We start from the raw sequence: 20,168 nt of genomic DNA, 5'->3' as shown, positions 1-20,168 counted from the left end.
GGCCTTTTCTTTCTTTCCTTTCCTATTTTTTTTTTTTTTTTGAGACAGGGTCTCTGTGTAGCCCTGGCTGTCCTGGAACTAGCTCTTGTAGACCAGGCTGGCCTCAAACTTACAGTGATCCACCTGCTTCTGCCTCTACCTCCTAAGTGCATGCCCGACTCTAAAAAGTCTTTTATGGCAGTTAATTCCTGTGAAGTGGGTGCAAACTGCACTATGTGACGCTGAAGTTATTGTTAATAATTTTATTCTGAATTAAAAGATAAAGCTGACTCACCGCGATTGCCATTGTTATGAAAAGCAGTCTTGGGAGTCCATTTTACCATTTGATGTACTTCTTTCTGTCTCTGACAAAAGACGGTCTCAGCAGTCTGTTTTTTATTTTATTCATTATTAGAGTGTGTATTTTGTTTTGGTTTTTTTTTTTTACTAATTTTGTGCTTTGTGTATGCATTCAGTGTGTGAAGCATCTGTGTGAGTGAGACCCATGCAAGTTAGTGTACAGGTGTACAAGAAGATGGCACACAGTGTCCTCCTCTGTCACTCTCTCCCTTATTCCTTTGCAATAGGGTGTCACAATAAAGCAGGAGCTCATTGTGCTGGCTAGGCTGGCTGGCCAGGGAAACCTAAGGCTCCTGTGTTGGAGTCACAGGCATGCACAGCCGCGCCTGGCTTTGTACACAGGTGCTGGAGATTCCGTTCCTGCCTGTGCAGCAAGTGCTTTAGCCCACAGATCCTATTTCCTGGAATCATTCTAACCTATAAATTCTTAGAGAGAAGGACAGACTACTCAGTTGGGAACTATCTGATAGCACATTTCAAGATTCCAAAGTGTCAAGAGCTAACTATGGACTTTAACAGTAATGCAGTTTCTCCCTCTGCTTTCCTCTGAGAAACAAACACATTTGCTACAAACATCCTGAAGACTGTAGGTGAAAAGTAACTAAGTCAAATGTTGACTGTTAATTTGCTAATGTATACCAAAGATCTAGCAGCCTGTGCCCTTTGCATTAGCCCTTTGCATTAGCCCAAAGCAGCATTAGCCCTTTAAGACCCAATATCCATACACTTTTGAGAAATGTCTGTCCGCCTGGCTGTACTCCACTCCAACTCAGTAAAACTGAATATGTGGGAAGGAGCACTTACTGATCTTCCTATGGGCGTTCCCAGGTGGGGCAGTGGAGCAGTTCCGGTCTTCCGCAGTTTTCCCCTTCGAAAGCTGAGGATGAAGGAGGTACAGCACATCAGCAGCAGCTCAGAGCCTCAAAGGCACGGAACACCGCATGTTAAATGGAAAGAAAAAAAAAAGCTGGGAGACAAAAATTAAGTCAGAAATCAAACCGAATATCAGCATTAGAGAAATGTCTTTTTAAAAGCCACTGAAAGAGACAAGAAGGCAAAAATTGTCAAAGCAAAAATCAAAGCACAAAGCATACAAAATCTTATCGTTGTCTGCGTACCCATGCTTATCGAAGGACAGGTGATGTAAAGTACCACCCTGGGGACATTCTCATGCTCAGCTCAGGCTGCCTGCAGAATTCCTGGGTGAGAAGAAACTAAAATCTCCTCACTTTACTCTAAGCATGAGCGTAAGACAAAGATTCTACACCTCTTCACAGAGCATAAGTCTGTAGCCTATAAAAACCTACTTGAAGGTAGAACTAAATTGGGGGTCTGCCTTAAAAGACCCAGTAGGACACCCAGAACCAGGAACTATTGGGCTGCGTATGTGGATACAACAGTTTGTTGGGAGAATTACAGAGATGACACTAGACAGTATTTTATACCCTGGCACCATTAAATGGACCTTACAGTGGCTATTGGAAGCCTGGCTTTCATCCTATGAACAAGCCTTTTCCTAGAGCATCTTTATGGTCTATCAGCTTGCAAAAATGCCTAGTTTTTTGTTCTTTTCCTTTGAATTATAGTGCTGATTGGATTATCAACTAGAAGATCCAGGTTTAAACCCTGGCCTTACATTTTAGTTGTAAATATATGCTAAGATTTCTCAGCTGTAAAACTGAGATGATAGCTATCCTAACTGTTCAAAGAGATGAAGTTTTTTTTTTTTAAAAAGAGATGATGAATTTGAAAGAGCTGTGTGACCTTTATAGGGTTTTACTGGAGATTATTTTTATTATAACGACATTAAATTTTCACTGGCAAATGTCTAAGATAATTCCACTTACCTTAAACAGAATGTACAGTATGTACAAAAAAATTCCAAAGCCGTAGATTGGAATGATCTGGCCCATCAGTCCTCTTCCACCGCCCCCTCCTCCAGCACCTCCGCCTGCTCCCTTGGCCTTTGCGAAGGCCTCTGCAAGGTGGGACCTCTGGAAACGAGCTCCAGGCATCTGCCCGTCTGAGGGCACTGAGTGGTGATGCATCATAGGTGGAAATCGGCCCAGTTTTCCTGAGGAAAGTAATTACTCAGCTTTATCTCTTCTATTTTAAATATGGATGTGGCAAAAATATCTTATGCATTGAAGTTAAAATAACAGAAGCATCTCAAACATGTTTAAGAAAAATTGAAATTTGATTAGAAAGATAGAAGTATCATACAGATACAAACATGTTGTAGTAATCTCAACTTATTCACTAAACACATTTCCTCGTCCTTCTTGGTCCGCAGCTAAACTACATTTCCTCCTCCTGTAGAGTTAAATGTGACAGAGTTCTAGTTGAAGGAACTTGGTCAATAAAGCTTCCCATAGGTTCAATTATATGACCATTTCTTTCTGTAGGATGGATGCTAAAGGCCAGGGAGACTTGACAGTCATATGTAGGAAATGGCAGAGCCTCCATCAACCTTGGTTCCTAAATAATTGTCACCCTGCTAACTTGGAGTCACCTGGTCCTGTTTGTGTAAGTGAGAAGCGAGCATTTACTGTGTGAGGGCCATTATATACTTTGGAGTCTGTCTGTTACAGTGGCTAGCCACCTCTATCTAATGCAAAAGGAAATGTAATGTATTCTCAGGAGAGAACAGAACCAGAATCTGGAAAGCCATCAGGAGGATCCAGGCCGGCTACTTTCACATTCCAGCTCCAACTCTCTCCTCTCCATGGGACTACAGCTTTTCCCTTTGTTTCTTTGCTCATAACTTCAATCTTTCTTCAGATAACTCCTCTAGTTCTTGGTGCCCACAGTAGAAGACAGTCATTCCAAACCTCTTAATTTGCAACTCCTTCAAGAAACTAGCTAAGACGGGCCCTAATTCCAAATTCCTTGGAGGAAGGCTGAGTGAGTGCTCAGCTTAGGGAGGCAAGCACCGCTTTGGATCAGCTATAGCTGAGCAGACAGGATTCAAACAGGAAAAACAGGGTCAAAGGCCCAATCCTGGAAGAGCTTAGAGAAGGGGAGGTTTATAATCCATTTTCTTTCATTTTTTAAAAACTCCATTAAGAGCAGCCAAAAGATAACACCACCAACCCAATTGGAGACAAAGAAAGGAAAAAGTAAGTCTTCAAAAAGCCACAAGTACAAGTGTTTGAAAACCAGTGTTGGGATAACATTCTAAAGTATAGGACACTAGAGAACAGAAGAACCTCCAAGAAACTCTTAAACACACAAATTTTTTGACTTCAACAAAATTAAGGATTTCTGTACATATAGAAGACCATGAACAGAATTAGGAGGAATGAAATCATGAAAAAGTCTAACATTTCAAATGGAAAAGGATTAGATATCTATAATACAGAAGAGCATGTCACTTAATGACATCACAAGAAATTCACAGCAAAAGGGACCAAAGATATGAATAAGGAACTTACAAAAAGGGACACCTAAGTGGCTGCTAACAGACAAATGAAACTTAAAGTATGACAGTGGCTGGTCAGTGCTGAGTTATCAATACTAACAGGGTATGTGACCAACGTGCATAGTTACTGAGAAAGGACTTTCTACCAAGCAGGATGGTGGAAATTAGCAAAAGGTGGCCAAGATATGGGAAGGCAAGAATTGTGCACTGAGGTAAGAGGACACACACACAGTCACCCTGCTAACTGTACCTGTTCTTTGTGATACTATACATAGGCTGGATGACCTAGTGGTCCCTCCCTGGTGGGTAAATCTGGGAGAAGTGCTCAAATACAGTTATGGATAGGCAGGCTGAATTACTCACTACAGATCTGTGATGGAAAGCTCACTATGACAATGTATCAACGAGCTTCAAGTAACTAACCTTCATAATTGGAAATAAAAAACTGAAATGGAATTGACACAAATAACAGAATTTTATGTTTTTTGAAACTATATTATAAGTGTCTATAGACAGACATAGTGACACACACCTATAAACCCAGAACTTGGAATATGAGGCAGGAGGATTGTGGGTAAAACTGGCCTGGGCAACATAGCAAAATCCTGCCTCAAAAGTAGAAAAGGGAACTGAGGATGTATAATACCTCGTAGGTAAACAGCTGGCCTGCCATACCCAAAGCTCTAAATTGAATCCCCAGCACTGAAACAAGCAAAGGCAGGATAGAAAGAGCAAAGAAAAAAGACAAAAAGGCAAAGGATGCCTCACCACCTCCCAGTCTGCTTTGCCTTTCTTGCTGTCAAGAATTTTGACTGCACTAGCAAAACCACTATGAAGATGGCCTCTCCTGAGATTTCTTAAATAAGAGTGTTAAATCAGCTAATGAGTTAGACATGGTCACACATCCCTGTAATTCCAGGAGAAGTGGAGGCAAGGGATCAGGAAATCAAAACCATCCTTGGGTAAATATTCAGGTGGCTACAAGAGACACTGTCTCAAAAACATATTGTGGTCAGGGGAGGGACACAAAGAGAGATGGATGATAGATAAACTAATGACCATGCTTAGGCCCCAAATTAAGTTTAATTTTTATCACCAGTCATTTCTCATCTTTGAACTGTATTTTTCTGAGAAAATCTTACAAGTGTGGTTTGTGAACCACATTTATAATCAAAATCCATGCCTGGACCTACTTCTTACTATACAGTAAGAGCTACATTGACTTTTTTGACTTCTGTTTTTATCCGAAGTCCTTTCTTATCTTTAAATACGTACCACTTACCTCAGAAGACACCTTTGGATAAAAATCCTTTAAACAAAAAGTCAGGGCTAGGGATGTGGCTCATTTGGCAAAGCAGCCGCCTAGCATGTGCAAGGCTCCAAGGTAAATCCCCAGCACTTTCCCCCAAAAGTATACCAAAATATTTGCACTTAACCTTTTAAACTTAGATAGCAATGATATCATTGTGACTTCAAAAGTCACAAAATCACACCAGAGACAGAGAAAGAGAGAAAGAGAGAGAGAGAGAGAGAGAGAGAGAGAGAGAGAGAGCGAAGGTACTGAAATATGGCTCTCTTAAGCCTACACCTACACATTGGTTTTATAGTATCTTTTTCTTAGTAAACTCAATTTTGCCTTATAACAACTCCTGAACTCCTGAATTCTTTCCTATGACATAAGTAGGATTCCTGGCTGCACCCAATGTGACAGTATCTCTGAGGAACACGTCAGGCTAAACAACAACACAGTAATGCTGCATTGCATTTCTTGCTGTGAATGATACCATGTAAGTTGAACACATAATTTCTTCGCATTCCTTTTTAAGCAAACACAAACACGAAGGTATAAAGGTTTAAAATAAAGACATTAGAGAAGACACATATGACCTGGCTTGGGACCCGGCAGGTAAAGTGCCTGCTTTGCGAACAATGAGGACTGGAGTTTGAGTCCCAGAACCTATATTTAAAAGCCAAGCATGGTGCTGGGCATTTGTAATCCTAGTGATGGGGAAGTGGAGACAGGAGGATCCCTGTGACAACATGGCCAGCCAGCTAAGCCCACTTGGCATGTTCTAGGCCAGTAAAGTACTCAGATAGACAGAGATAGACAGACAGACAGACAACCCAAGAAAAAATACCTGAGTTTTCCAATGGCCTCCAAATATATCTACATACATGTGCATTCACACTCAAACACATAAATGGGCCTAAAGAGAAAAGAACTTCTGTACTTGTAAAACAGATTTCGAAGTTCTGTGAAGAGAGCTATCTACGTTTAAGTGAACTCTGCCCTTAGGTAGGTAGAAGGGAGGCAAGGAGGTTAACTCATTAGCTACAGGGCATGGAAGCTGCCTTCTGCTTTATATCCTTCCTTACCCATGCTCCCCTCCAGTAATTTTCCTTTCCCTCTCAGTACTGGCTTTGGATGCCATGGAAGCTATGGAGGAAACCCTTTGTTTCAGAGTGGGCCAACCCAAGAATGGTGCCTCAACCTATAATCCTAACAATGGGGAGGCCAAGGCAGAAAAACTGCCATATGTTTGAAGGTAGCCTGGATACCAGAGTGAGCTCCAGGCCAATCTGAGCTATAAAGTGAGACTGTCTCAAAACAATGAGAAAAAAAAAAACACAATGATAAAAATAAGAGTGGGTCGATGTAGTAGTTTGAGTAGGAATGCCCCACCACTCCCATGAGCTCATATAAATGAATCTTAGTCAAGAGGGAATGGAACTCTCTGATAGGATTAGAGGAATTAGGAGGTGTGACCAGGCTGAAGGAAGTGGGTCACCCAGGATGGGCTTGAAAAGCCCCTGCCAGACTCAGTCTCACTTTCTGCTATCTGCAGGTCTGGCTGAAGAACCTCAGCTACTCTCCAGCACCGTGTTTGCTAGCATGCCACCTTGCTTTCTCTCTGTCGAGATGACAACGGACTAAACATCTGAAACTGTAAGGAGCCCCAGTTAAACAAGCATTGCATTGCCACGGTCACAGTGTCAAGTGATTAAGACAGTAAACAAGAGAAGCACCAGCTGGGACAAAGAGACCACCAAGTCACCACCAGCTCTTGTTCTGGGTGCCAGTGACTATGTCTCTTTTAAATTGTCAAGAATCACATTCAGTGATGAATGTTGGCTTTAAGATTATTATGCAACTTTTTTTCCCCCAAGACAGGGTGTAATCCTGGATGTTCTGGAACTCACTGTAGACCACGGTGGCCTTAAACTCAGAGATCTGCCTGCCTCTGCCTCCAGAGTGCTGGGATTAAAGGTGTGCACCACCACCACCCAACTATACAATTTTTTAAAAAGTCTAACCACTGAGATTAACCCCTAGAACCCACATATAGATGTAATGGAGATTACTGACCCCATACACTTTTCCTCTGGCCTTTCACACACACTATGGCATGGGAACCACACCCACAGCTCACTCACTTGTGTGTGCGCGCTCTCTCTCTCTCTCTCTCTCTCTCTCTCTCTCTCTCTCTCCACAGCTCACTCACTTGTGTGTGCGCGCTCTCTCTCTCTCTCTCTCTCTCTCTCTCTCTCTCTCTCACACACACACACACACACATACACACACCTCTAAATTTAAAATGATACCAAATACAGAAATGATCTTAAATGCTTCCATTTATTTGTTATTTCAATAATTTTATGAACTATGTCTGGTCCTTAAAGATTTGAAAAATATTTTGTTTCTTTAGGTCCTAACACTTTTAATTAAATTATGGACTTTGGCTAATTATAATTTTTTTATAATTTAATAATATAAAAATACATTAGTTTTATAAATATATTCTTCCTTAGAACATTATATACATCTCATCAAAACGTATAAAGTAGCGCAAAGGCATACGCAATTTTTCTCTATATTTTCAAATTCTTTTTTTTTTTCTTTTGGTTTTTCGAGACAGGGTTTCTCTGTGTAGCTTTGGAGCCTTTCCTGGCACTCGCTCTGTAGACCAGGCTGACCTCAAACTCACTGAGATCCACATGTCTTGTCCTCTCGAATACTGGAATTAAAGATGTGTGCCACCACTGGCTAGCAATCAAATTATTTCATTACTAATTTTGGATATTTACATTGTTTCTAGCTTCCCCAGGGCTCTTGCATAAATCTGCTAAATCATTAACTTTTATTTTTAATTTCCAGTATTTTTTGCCTTACTTAGAACTAGTGTGTATATAATTTCTACCAATAAGTATTTTATTTGCTTATTTTCATTCATTCTAGTACAGCATAACAGTCAAGGATTTGAACTGTTGTGTTAATAGATCTTTCGCTATTTACCAAAATGAAATTTTGTTTCTTAGATACTCTAAATTTGAATATATTATTTTATTGCTTTTTATTCATTATAAAATTTCAAGCAATATAGGCATATGTAATCTCTTATCAACCATATTTCTAGCCAATTCTACAATGTTGCCATTAGTAACAGCCTATTCTTTCAAATATTTTTACATATATCAATACACATTACATTTTTCTGAAGGCTGAAAACGTCCTTCTTTTATGCTCACATCGTTGTTTATATGGATCTACGAGAGATTCCAGGGAGTGGTTTTTCTGGGCTAAGGGGTACACATATGTTTAAGGAGTATTTTCAAATTGTACTCCATGAAAAACTATATGGTTCACACACAGCAGTATGTATCCATATATATTTTCCTACATCCTGGTTGACCTTGATAAATAATCAATATTTTAACTTATAGTTCGATCTCTGTAATATTTAAGCAGACCAGCTTTCATTTCTAAAGAACTTTTTTTTCTGTTGCTGTTTTAGTTAGGGTTTCTATTGCTGTAAAGAGACACTATGACCACAGCTACTCTTATAAAGGAAAACATTTAACTGAGGTGGTGGCTTACAGTTCAGAGGTCCAGTACATTTTCAGCATGGCAGGGAGCATGGTAGTGTGCAGGCGGACAAGGCGCTGGCTACGTCTTGATCAGAAAGTAACAGAAAACAGTCTGTGACACTGGGCAGGAACTTGAGCACAGGAAACTTCAAAGTGCACCTCCCACACAACAAGGCCACACCCACTCCAACAAAACCACACCTCCTAATAATGTCACGCCCTATGATCTTATGGGGCCAATTGCATTCAAACTACCACATTTGCCTTAGGGGTTGTTAACCTTTTTATTGTTGTTTCAAATTTTTCTTGTGCTAATTCAATACAAAATAGGATTTGTAAACATTTACTTTTCAAAATGGATTGAGATTTTCTCTCAAATTTATAGAAGTAAACCATGCCATGGAAAAGCACCTTAAAACATTTTTTTCTATTGACTACAAATGGTAATATTGTTATATATACTGTTTATTATTATATTATAGTATATTGATATATATGGTCTATCTAGTTATTTAAAGTTAAGAAAATTACTATGATGATTTTAATTCCCTACATTATCTATAATGGTTTTTATTTAGTTATAAAATCTCTCTTCTCAAAATTATACAATAGAAAAAGCCTAGCCAGTATATAAAAGAACAGTCTTTCTCTCGACACAATCTGATATATCAGATGGCTACAGTTCAATAATCTAATTTAATGTATGTAGCAACCATGTTCCAAATTCTTTTACTGTTCTAATAGGCCTTTAAAAGTGACATAAAAATTAAAATCAGATAATGAGACAAAAAATGTTTTACATCATTTTAAACTGTATACTGATGCTATGGGCTAATACATCTGCACATTTTGAAGATGTGTTGCTCCCATTGTTAATAAAAAACTGATTGGTCGATGGCTAAGCAGGATTTTCAGGACAGAGAATGCTGGGGAGAAGAAGGGTGGAGTTAGAGGTGACGCCAGGAGACACAGACAGAGCAGGATGGGAAGGACGAATGAGGTAAACGAGCCTGGGGCAGCTCACAGACTAATAGAAATGGGTTAGTTTAAGTTATAAGAACTGGCTAAAACAAGCCTAAGCTGTCAGCTGAGCATTTATAATTCATAATAAGTCTCAGGGTTGTTCTTTGGGGAGCAGCTGGCAGGACAGACCGAATGGTGGGTGGTCCATACAGAAAACTACACTGACTGACAGACTGATGATGCTGTTACGATCTCCTGACCGTGAAAATTTATTAGACATGTACCTTGTTCAAGATTCTGCCAAGGTAAAAGGAAAAGAATTATAAATAAGATAGAAATGAAGTTCTTTCATGGAACAATGTTGATAAAGGGAGCATGTCCACAACAAAGAGACAGCAAGCAAGGTTATCACCAAGGTTTTCATTTCTACAGACTCCACTTTTACACACTAAAAGAATGCAAACATTTTAAAAAGAAAAGAGGGCAATCAAATGGGGTCAACTGCTGAAGGAAATGAGAGACTGAGAACAAGGAAACCCTGCCAGGTGAGGCTGGCACCATTAAGGAAGTAAGAGGAGTTCGCACACTACTGTGCAGTACATGAATCCGATACCTGGATCTTGGATCAGGAAACCAACTTAATGAGAAAGGTGCTTGAGGGGGATTGATCTAGCAGTTGAGTACAGGGCCTGATAAGAAAGAGAGTAGAGTCGGGAAAAATAGCAGAAAGCTATTACAATAAGTTAGCTGTGAGGTTCAAGTGCCCGAGGTGATGGCTAGAGCCGTTAAAAAAAGAAAAAAATAATAATAAAAAAAAAAGAAGAAGAAAGGATAGGTCCAAGGCTATCACCATGAAGTTAACAGAAGCATTTAATGTCAAACTAGCAGAGGGCTAGGAGACAGTCAAATTACTCCAAGATTTAGTTTACTAGGAGATAATAAAGGGACTGAGAGGCCTGTGGTTCAGGTAAAGCTGAACACACTTAAATCCAAGGCATCGGTGGAACACTGCAAGAAATGTTATTTGACTGCAGTCAGCTTGAGCAGCAACCCTGTTCAACCTACACGGCAAAGCTGGAAAGCTGGATCAACTCTTCCCCACACCAAAAGCCTGGAGACTCATGCACAAGAGGGGAGGGGAATGAATGATCAAAGACAAAAGCAAACTAATTTTTTAAATATTTATTTATTATATATACAATATTCTGTTTGTGTGTATGCCTGAAGGCCAGAAGAGGACACCAGACCTCATTACAGATGGTTTTGAGCCACCATGTGGTTGCTGGGAACTGAACTCAGGACCTTTGGAAGAGCAGACAATGCTCTTAACCTCTGAGCCATCTCTCCAGCCCACAAACTAATATCTTAAAAGTCAGAGGAAAGAAAAACCCACTGAAAAGACTAGAAAGGTGAACTGAATGAAAGCTGGGTGTGGATATACCTATAATCTCAGCATCCATGACACAGAGGCAGGAGGAGCAAGCGTCTCTGGCTGTCCTGCTACCTTGGGCTGTGCAGTGAGACTGTCTCAAAAAATCACCTGATTAAAGACTAATAGCAGGTTTGTTTTCAGAAACAACTTTTTTTTTTTTTTAAGTTTTTCGAGACAGGGTTTCTCTGTGTAGCCCTGACTGTCTTGGAACTCACTCTGTAGACCAAGCTGGCCTCAAACTCAAGAGATCCACCGATTCACCTGCCTCTGCCTCCTAAGTAATGGGATTAAAGGTGGGCACCACCACTGCCTGGTGATTCAAGATATTCTTAGTGACAGATGGAACATCACATGATGGTCTGACAGCTTGCCGTTTTAGATAGTGACAGAAACCAAAGTATAGTAGTCTACTTTCTTTATATATGGTCGTACCTTCTGTAAATCCAGTTACTCATAGGAAGCCATGATCTAAAAATGTTAAGTAGAAAATTCCAGAAATAAAGTTATAAAATACACACCATTCTGAGTAGTATGATAAAGTCATACCACCTCACTCCATCCTGCCTAGAACATAAATTTCCCTAAATCCATAGGCTATCTGCTAGCTAATCACTTAGTACTCCTTCAGTTATCAGGGCTGACTACGGCAGCACTGCTCAAGTGACCCTTATTTTACTTAGTAATGGCCACAAAACTGACGAGTAACGATGCTACCATTGTAGCATATTGTTTCAACGGTTCTATTTTATTATTAGTGGTATGTATTACTATACCTAATCTATAAATTAAATTTCCTCACAGCTATATATGTGCAGGGAAAATATACACACATATATGCATAAACATATGGGCGAGAGAGTAGGATCTAGCCTTTCAACAAATGTATAAGGACAGCCACACCATATTCCATAATCATGTGTAAAAATAAGAAAATGGATTTATATTCACACTATACTAAAAATTAACATGAAATAGACGGAAGACTGAAGTATAACAGGTAAAAATTTTAAAAAAACAATAGATGTAAGTCTTCTTGATCCTAGGTTAGTTAGTGGTTTCTCAAATATAACACCAAAGTAACAAACAAGAAGGAAACAAGCCAGGTGGTGGTGGCACACGCCTTTGCCTTTAATCCCAGCACTCGGGAGGCAGAGGCAGGTGGACCTCTGTGAGTTCAAGCCCAGCCTGGTCTACAAGGGCTAGTTCCAGGACTGGCTCCAAAGCAACACAGAGAAACTCTGTCTCAGAAAAAAGAAAAACAAATTTGACATAATTAAAATTTAAAACTTCTGTCCTGTAAAAGACAGCATCAAGGAAATGAATACAACCCACTAAATGGGAGAAAGACTCAAAAATCATTTTTCTGATGAGGGCTGGTATCCAAATTATTATTGAATTTTTAACATTCAATAGTAATACTCCATTGTATAACTGTATCACATTTTTTTTATCCATTCTTTGGTTGAGGGACATCTAGGTTGTTTCTAGGTTCTGGCTATTACAAATAATGCTGCTATGAATATAGTTGAGCAAATGTCCTTGTAGTATGATTGAGCATCTTTTGGGTATATGCCCAAGAGTAGTATTGCTGGGTCTTGAGGTAGATTGATTCCCAATTTTCTACAAAACCACTATACTGACTTCCACAGTTGCTGTACAAGTTTGCACTCCTATCAGCAATGGAGGAGTGTTTCCCTTACTCCACATCTTCTCCAGCACTAACTGTCATTAGTATTTTTGATCTTAGCCATTCTGACAGGTATAAAATGGTATCTCAGAGTTGTTTTGATTTGCATTTCCCTGATGACTAAGGATGTTGAGCAATTATTTAAGTGCCCTTCAGTCATTTGAGATTCCTCTGTTGAGAATTCTCTGTTTAGATATCTACCCCCATTTTTTAATTGGATTATTAGACTTTTTGATGTGATAAAAAAAACAATGACATCTTGAAATTAACAGGCAAATAGATGGAACTAGAAAAAAAAATCCTGAGTGAGGTAATCCATGGTATGTACTCACCCATAAGTGGATATTAGACATAAAGCAAAGGATAACCAGCCTATAGGCCATGACCACAGAGAAACCAGGAAACAAGAAGGACCCTTGGAGAGACATACATGGATTCCCCTGAGAAGGGGAAACAGACAAGATCTCCTGAGTAAATTGGAAGCATAGAGGTAGGGTGGAGGGTGGGAGGGAGTTGGGGAGGGGAAAAGGGAAGCAGGGAGAACTGAGGGGTCAGGAAGGTAGAGTTGGGGGAAGGTCAGAGAGGGAGAGCAAGGAAAGAGATAACTTGATAGAGAGAGCCATTATAGAGTTAGCAAGAAACCTGGCACTAAGGAAATTCCCAGGAATCCACAAGAATGACCCCAGCTAAGAATCTAAGCAATAGTGGAGAGGGCCTTAACTGCCCTTCCCCTGTAATCAGATTGACAACTACCTCAATTGTCATCATAGAACCTTCATCCAGCAACTGATGGAAGCAGATGCAGAGCCATAGCTAAGCTCTGGGCCGAGCTCCTAGAGTCCAGTCATAGAGTAGGAGGAGAGATTATATGAGCAAAGGGGTCAAGACCCTGATGGATAAATCCACAGAGACAGCTGGCCTGAGCTAGTGGGAGCTCACTGACTCTGGACTGATGCTGGAAGCAAAGACCTGTATTTTGAGATCTGCATTTTGTTTACAGTCATCTTAAATCCACAGGTTAAATAAATTATTAACCTCTATCCCCTCTGCAGGGCCTAGGAAATCAACCTGGTATCTTATCTCCTAGTGAAAACTGCAGGCACCAGGCTTCAGAAACAATTAGCATTTCCTTTGTTAGTCAACAATCACAGACCCTCAGTATTTACTTATCAGCTAGGGATGTCTCTGGACCTGAATTCCAGCAGACCTGAACCCTCCCCTCCCCCTTGACAGCTTCTGAGAATTAAGAAGTGCGGCTTGATCAGAAATCCCGTCTTGCCATCGTTTTCTCCTGTCTCTTGTACCCTCCATTCCTCTCCTCCTCTAGCTTCATCAAGGACGCCCCGTTCGTATCCCACTGGCCGGGATAGACTGACAGCTGGAGAACATGCACAGGACTAAACTAGGCCCTCTGAATGTGGGCGACAGTTGTGTGGCTTGGGCAGTTTGTGGGGCTACTGGCAGTGGAACCAGTATTTATCCCTAGTGCATGAACTGGCTTTTTGGAACCTATGGAAGGATATCTTGCTCAGCCTAGATACAGGAGGGAAGGACTTGGTCCTGCCTCAAGTGACATGACAGATTTTATTGATTCTACATGAGAGGCCCTACCCTCTCTGAGGAGTGAATGGAGGGAGGGGTGACAGAAAGGAGGGGAGAGCATGAGGAGGGGAGGGAACAAACTGGGATTGGTATGCAAAATAAAAAAGATTGTTTTAAAAAATAAAATTAAAAAATTCAATAGTAAAAGACAACCCAATTCAAAATGGGCCAAAGGTCTGAATGGAGATGTCTCTATAAAAATGTACAAGTGTCTTAACCACTGAGACATCGCCCCAGTCCCCCAGAACTTCTGTACAAGTAGTTAAGGAGTGAGTGACTCATGGGAATAAGAAAAGAATAAGAGTTTCAAAACCAACACTGAATAAATCCTGATGAGGCAGGAAGTGAATACACATCCATTTGAACTTAGCCGAGAGGTTAGCGACAAAACCTACTTTATAATGAAAAAGGTTACTCATGGTATCACAGAGCTGTTGCCAAGTCGGAAAATAATTTGGAGAGAAATGGAACATACAGGCTAGACAGTAAAAATAACTTTTATAACCTAGAGGAATTCCTCACTCTAACAGTCCAAATATCCACCACCAGCCACTTTCCAACATGTCTGGTCTGTGTCAGTCAGTCACTAAAATGGCATGAGCCTGAGCCTAAGCCCCAGCCTGGGGGGGGGGGGGTGCAGATGAGAGGGTATTGCAGCACCTGTTCCCGCAGCCTCAACCAAGTCAGTGGCTATCAACTGTCACACATTAGTCACAGTAAAGAGTAACCTGTCAAAGTTTCCTACCTTGATCTGTATGGGATACCACTCTCTCAAGTGGCCTTTCTCAGTCTCTTGAGTGGTTCTTTAATTGCCCCAAGGTTCTGACTCTCTCTTTTCCTTTGGCAAATGTGTTCATTCTTAAGGAATTCATTGTAATTTCCAAAATGTATAGTCATAATTCTGACTTTTCCCCTGAGTTCCTTGTATCGCCAACACCAGTTAGCTTACATCTTTTTTGTATGTTTATCACCTCAAACCTGAAAATGAAACTCATTTTCACCTCTAAACCCTGCTTTTGCAGATTCATTCTCTCAAACTTTGGCTTTGACCTAAAACCTCTATAACCAAGGATGTACTTGAACCACTAGGCTGCAGTCAGAACATCAAAGATGAAGGGCTTCTTCTCTTTATAAAGAAAAACAGCCTCCATAGGGGAAGCCTTGCCTCTCAGAACTTGGTGAGCCAAGTTTCTAACAACAGAGTAACCTCAAATGTTTTCAAAGTCGACAACAATAAGACATGTGGAAAACACACTGCCCACTTTCACACTAGTCCCAGGGCTCCTGCTGTCACTCTCCAAGTTCGGCATGCATTACAATCATTTCACTCAATGATGGGCACACACTCTGACACTGCAGTCTCAGCAGCTCTGCAGAGTGGACACCAACGTATACTCACAAAAACTAAGATGACAACGCCTCATCACACAGTGGATCTCAACTGTGGGCCACTATCCCCAAACAACCATCTGAAAGCACAAATGTTTACATTATGATCATGACAGTAGAAAATTACAGTTATGAAGTAGCAACGAAAACAATTCCATGGTTAGGGTTCACCACATGAGAAACAGTATTATTAAAGAGTCACAGCATTAGGAAGGGCAAGAGCCACTGTCTCGACATACTGGAAACAGACTGTCTATATGGGCTTTATGCAGCGTCCACTGACCTAATTTCTCACATTCCCTTCCATCCAACTCATTTGCTGTCCATTATTTTAATGTTTTCTGCTATTCAGCCATGTCTTTTCCTCCATCTTTTATTAACATCTGCATAACCAATTCACTTAACAAATTATCATGTGTCCAAGCTGCTTGGCACAGGGCCTGTCTCAGGTACTCAGTGTACAATATCAACATACAGAACTGCATTAGAGTGTGTGCTTTCACATTTCACTGAAGTAATAGTGATCTGTAATGATTAAGTAATCATAAAACATGTAATACTGGGGCTAGAGAGATGGCTCAGCAGTTAAAAGCCACGGCTGCTCTTGCAGAGGACCTGAGATTGGTTCCCAGCACGGACATGGCAGCTTACAAATCTATAACTCCAATCCTAAGGGACCACAAGCACTGCCTACACTCGTATAAACAAAATAAGTCATAATATATACATAATATTATTGGAATGTTTTGAAACTTTATGAGTGAAGGGAGGTGACAGTTGTACAACATGTACTTAAGGACACTGAACTGCTACCTAAATTTAAATTTTAAGTTTTGTTATACACATATAGTTTATCACATTATTTTTCAGCCAAAAGATTTATGTCTTTCATTTTAATGTTTTATTATTTTGCCATAAATATATGTATAACCTTAACTGGTTGCCATGAATTTCACGTCTTCCTGCCTTAAATACTTTACATGTTTCAAAGTACGAACATTACTGTCAGACTATAGCAGCAAATGCTCTATTTCAGTCTGGCACTACTGGCTGTCACTGGGATGGCTTCTTCCCCTCTTACTGTCAGACTACAGCAGCAAATGCTCTGTTTCAGGCTGGCACTCACTGGCTGTCACTGGGATGCTTCTTCCCCTCTTCTGAGTTCTTCTTGCTTTGGTTTCAGTCTTCAGTTTGCCTGAAATATTTTAGCATTTAGTACTTGATCAAGTGCTTGCTGCTGGAAAGGAAACTGTCTGGCCTTGAGACCTCTGGCCTCTCCCTGTATTAAGCTACCAAGGCTTCTGGAAAGCAGCAGAGTTGGTATATTTACTGAGGGCTAGAAATCAAAGCCTGGAGGCTTGGTCACTGAAGATCACTACTGTATTCTGGGTCCTAAATGTCTCCCAAAGGCCAGTGTGTTAAAACTTTGGTGTCCATGGTTGTACTATTGGGAAATTATGGGATCTTTAAGAGGTGGGGGCCTGGTAGCAGGTCTTCAGGTCACTGGAGGTGTGCCCTTGAGGGAGATTGTGGGAATCCAGAAACCCTCCTTACTCTTTAGCTTTATTGATCCTAATGTAAGAGGTTTTGCCCTTAATATGTTTGTGCCATGATGTACTGCCTCACCATAGCCCCAAATAACAGGCCAAACCCATACAGAATCTCCAAAACTAGGAGCTAAAAATAAATCTTTCTCTTTATAAGTTGACTGTCTCAGACATTTTGTATCACATTTAAAAAAAAAAAACCTGACATCATGATATATGATATTCATACTACCCAACTCCCCAATTCCTTTTTTGCCTTTTTATTTGGGAATGGTTAATACAATATTTTGGCCCAGAAATGTAGCCATGCTATGTACAGCTCAGTTCACCAGTACTACTGACCAGCATTTTAAATAAACCTCCAGTTTATTTATCCATTTTCCACAAAAAGAACATCTAGATTATTTCCAATCTTTCAGTATTAAAAAGTTTTATGTTATGAATAGGATTTGTAAAATTTTTAAAGATTTGTTTTAATGGAGCCTGGGGATGGCTCAGCAGTATAAGTACTTACCATAAAAGAGTAAGGACCTAAGTTTGGATCCCTAGAACCCACCTATACTCAATAGCCTGAGATTGTAATATCAGTACCCCCTTGATGAGATGGGAAGTGGAGACAAAACTCTCCAGAAGCTAGCAGACTAGCTAACCTGGTGTACCCAGCTGCAAACAAGGAGCTCATGTCTCAAGCAAGGTAGAAAAAAAGGTCTGACATCTGAGGTCCTCTGACCTCCACACATGGCACACACGATGGATGAGGGCCAGCAGTGGCTCAGTGGGCAAAGGGCCTTGCTGCCAGGCCTAATGACTTGAGTTTGAGCCACAGGATCCACATAATAAAAGGAGAGAACTGACTCCTGGCTTGTAGCTCACACCTTCTTACCCACCCCACTAAATAAGAAATAAATAAATAGATGTAATAGAACATTTTTAAAAAGCAGATGGAAAGATCGGAATAAAAATACTAAAGCTGTTAAAATTTACAGTTTTTCTGACATTGAAAGTAGCTGTGTGACAACCTCTAAGAGTACTCAAATATTCAATAAAATGTAACTTGACTCAGTCTAAACAGTATATTGAAAGCTTTCTCATTTTTAGGTTTATTTGATCATTAAGTTTTCCTTTAGCATATCATTTAGATTTGGCTAAAAGCTTAATGGCGTTCCAGAGCTGAGTTTACTGTTGCTTGTTAAAAACACCCTATTGCTCATGAGACAAACACCAACACTCTCACACGATTAACAAAAGAGCTTTCTGAAAGTAGCATTAACCATCTGTAGCATTTCATTCTTGAGCAAATAAATCAATAAAGAACTGGATGTGTTTATATTTCTCATTAAAGCAGTTCATGAAAGGTCTTAATGGGGCAAATAAATCAATAAAGAACTGGATGTGTTTGTATCTCTGCTAACCACAATTCAAGAACAGTCTTACTGTCCAGGTCCTTAAGATGCTGAAGCTTCTCCCTGAAACACTGACCTTGTAGCAGTAATCCTGGGAAGTGGCCAGTAAGGAACCACCCTTTTTAAGTATGAGAGTGAAGAGCTAATAGACAGTATGGCAGGCATGTTCAGATAAGAAGAATGAACGCCCTCTTAGTGGCTGCAGCAACAGAAGAAGCAGCTATGCAGTTCAAGCTTGGGGTGACAGGGTTAAGAAGTTCTTAGAACAGAGAGACTCAATTCCATGGCATGAGATCTTAAGAGGAAAGCTCTTCATGTACATTTGTGCCTGGGCATTTCAAAAAAGCTCAACAAGGAGGAAAAAAAGATGGAAAAGTAAATACAAATATAAAACGAAATCAAGAGATAAGTCCTTGTAAAAGGTCAGAAAGATGAACAAACACAGAAGCAATCAGTATGAATGACTCAGACTTCCAAAAGCCAGGCAAGGAGGCTATGGTCCAAAACAAGTTAAGATCTATAAAAATGCCAGCAAAAAAAATGGTGTTCTTAGTGGGGTTAGAGCAAAAAGGGAACGTGCCTGGTAATAAAAGTGATGCAGAGAAAGCAGAAGCTCTTGGCTTTTAGTTTCTATGCATTCTATCAACAGAGGCAACCTTCAGATTAAATGGATAATTAGCAATACTAAGGGGGAAAAGCTTCGAGGAAGGTACGATCAAGTCTATTCATCAAATAATTTCTACCAATAGAGCTGAGAAATAAAGTCATTGAATTAAAGAAAATTTTATGAATTATACAAGTGGTGCAGGACAATTGTCTATATTCTGTCAATTATGTTTTAAATAAATGCTGATTGGCCAGTAGTCAGGCAGAAAGTATAGGCAGGACAACCAGACAGGAAGTAGAGGTGGGCCAATAAGAACAGGAGAATTCTGGGAAGAGGGAAACTCCCTCTGCAGTCCTGTCCACACAGAAGCAAGATGTGACTATATCGCTGAAAAGGGTACTGAGCCATGTGGCTAGCACAGATAAGAATAATGGGCTAATGAAAGTTATAAGAGTTAATAAGAAGCCTGAGCTAATGGGCCAATCAGTTTATGATTAATGTAGACCTCTGTGTAATTTCTTTGAGACTTAACGACTGTGGGAACCAGGCAGGACAGAAACCTCAGACCACATACAAGTAAAGATAAAGTTGAAAAAAGTCAGGATAATTCGTGCTGCATTTTGCAGAACACAGAGTAGCTAGTGAACTCTACCACTATAGAGAAGCAGGCACGCTGTAGCTCTTCAATAGATTCTGAAAAAAATTCTTCCAAATTGGGGGGCTAGGGATATGGGAGAAAGAGCCATTATATATTCTTTTCTGTTCATATAAGAAAAGCACAGAAACATGTAAAGAATAAAAGTCACCCATAATCCTACAGTCCAGATATCATAACTGTTAAAATGTGGACATATCTCTAATGAACATATACTTTTATTGTTTGTATCATACAACATTCTCATCTCACTTAAA

At 40.1% G+C, this 20,168-nt stretch overlaps 1 protein-coding gene across 2 annotated transcripts in view; it reads right to left on the bottom strand.

Annotated features, from left to right (window-relative positions):
• The window catches only part of Ric3 (RIC3 acetylcholine receptor chaperone), a 52,361-nt gene that overhangs the window by 24,382 nt on the left and 7,811 nt on the right, over positions 1-20,168 (bottom strand). For both annotated transcript variants that reach the window (XM_041667263.1, XM_041667264.1), the window contains exons 2-3: positions 2,187-2,413; positions 1,144-1,216 (exon numbers count right to left, since the gene is read on the bottom strand). In XM_041667263.1, the coding sequence (XP_041523197.1) occupies positions 1,144-1,216; positions 2,187-2,413 (300 nt within the window). The remainder of the gene's footprint in view (positions 1-1,143; positions 1,217-2,186; positions 2,414-20,168) is intronic.

Source organism: Microtus oregoni, unplaced genomic scaffold (genome assembly GCF_018167655.1).
Source record: "Microtus oregoni isolate MIOR12 unplaced genomic scaffold, Mior012 000016F_ref0000370, whole genome shotgun sequence".
In the NCBI taxonomy this organism is placed as follows: Eukaryota; Metazoa; Chordata; class Mammalia; order Rodentia; family Cricetidae; genus Microtus; species Microtus oregoni.
This window is presented reverse-complemented; position numbering and strand designations above follow the sequence as displayed.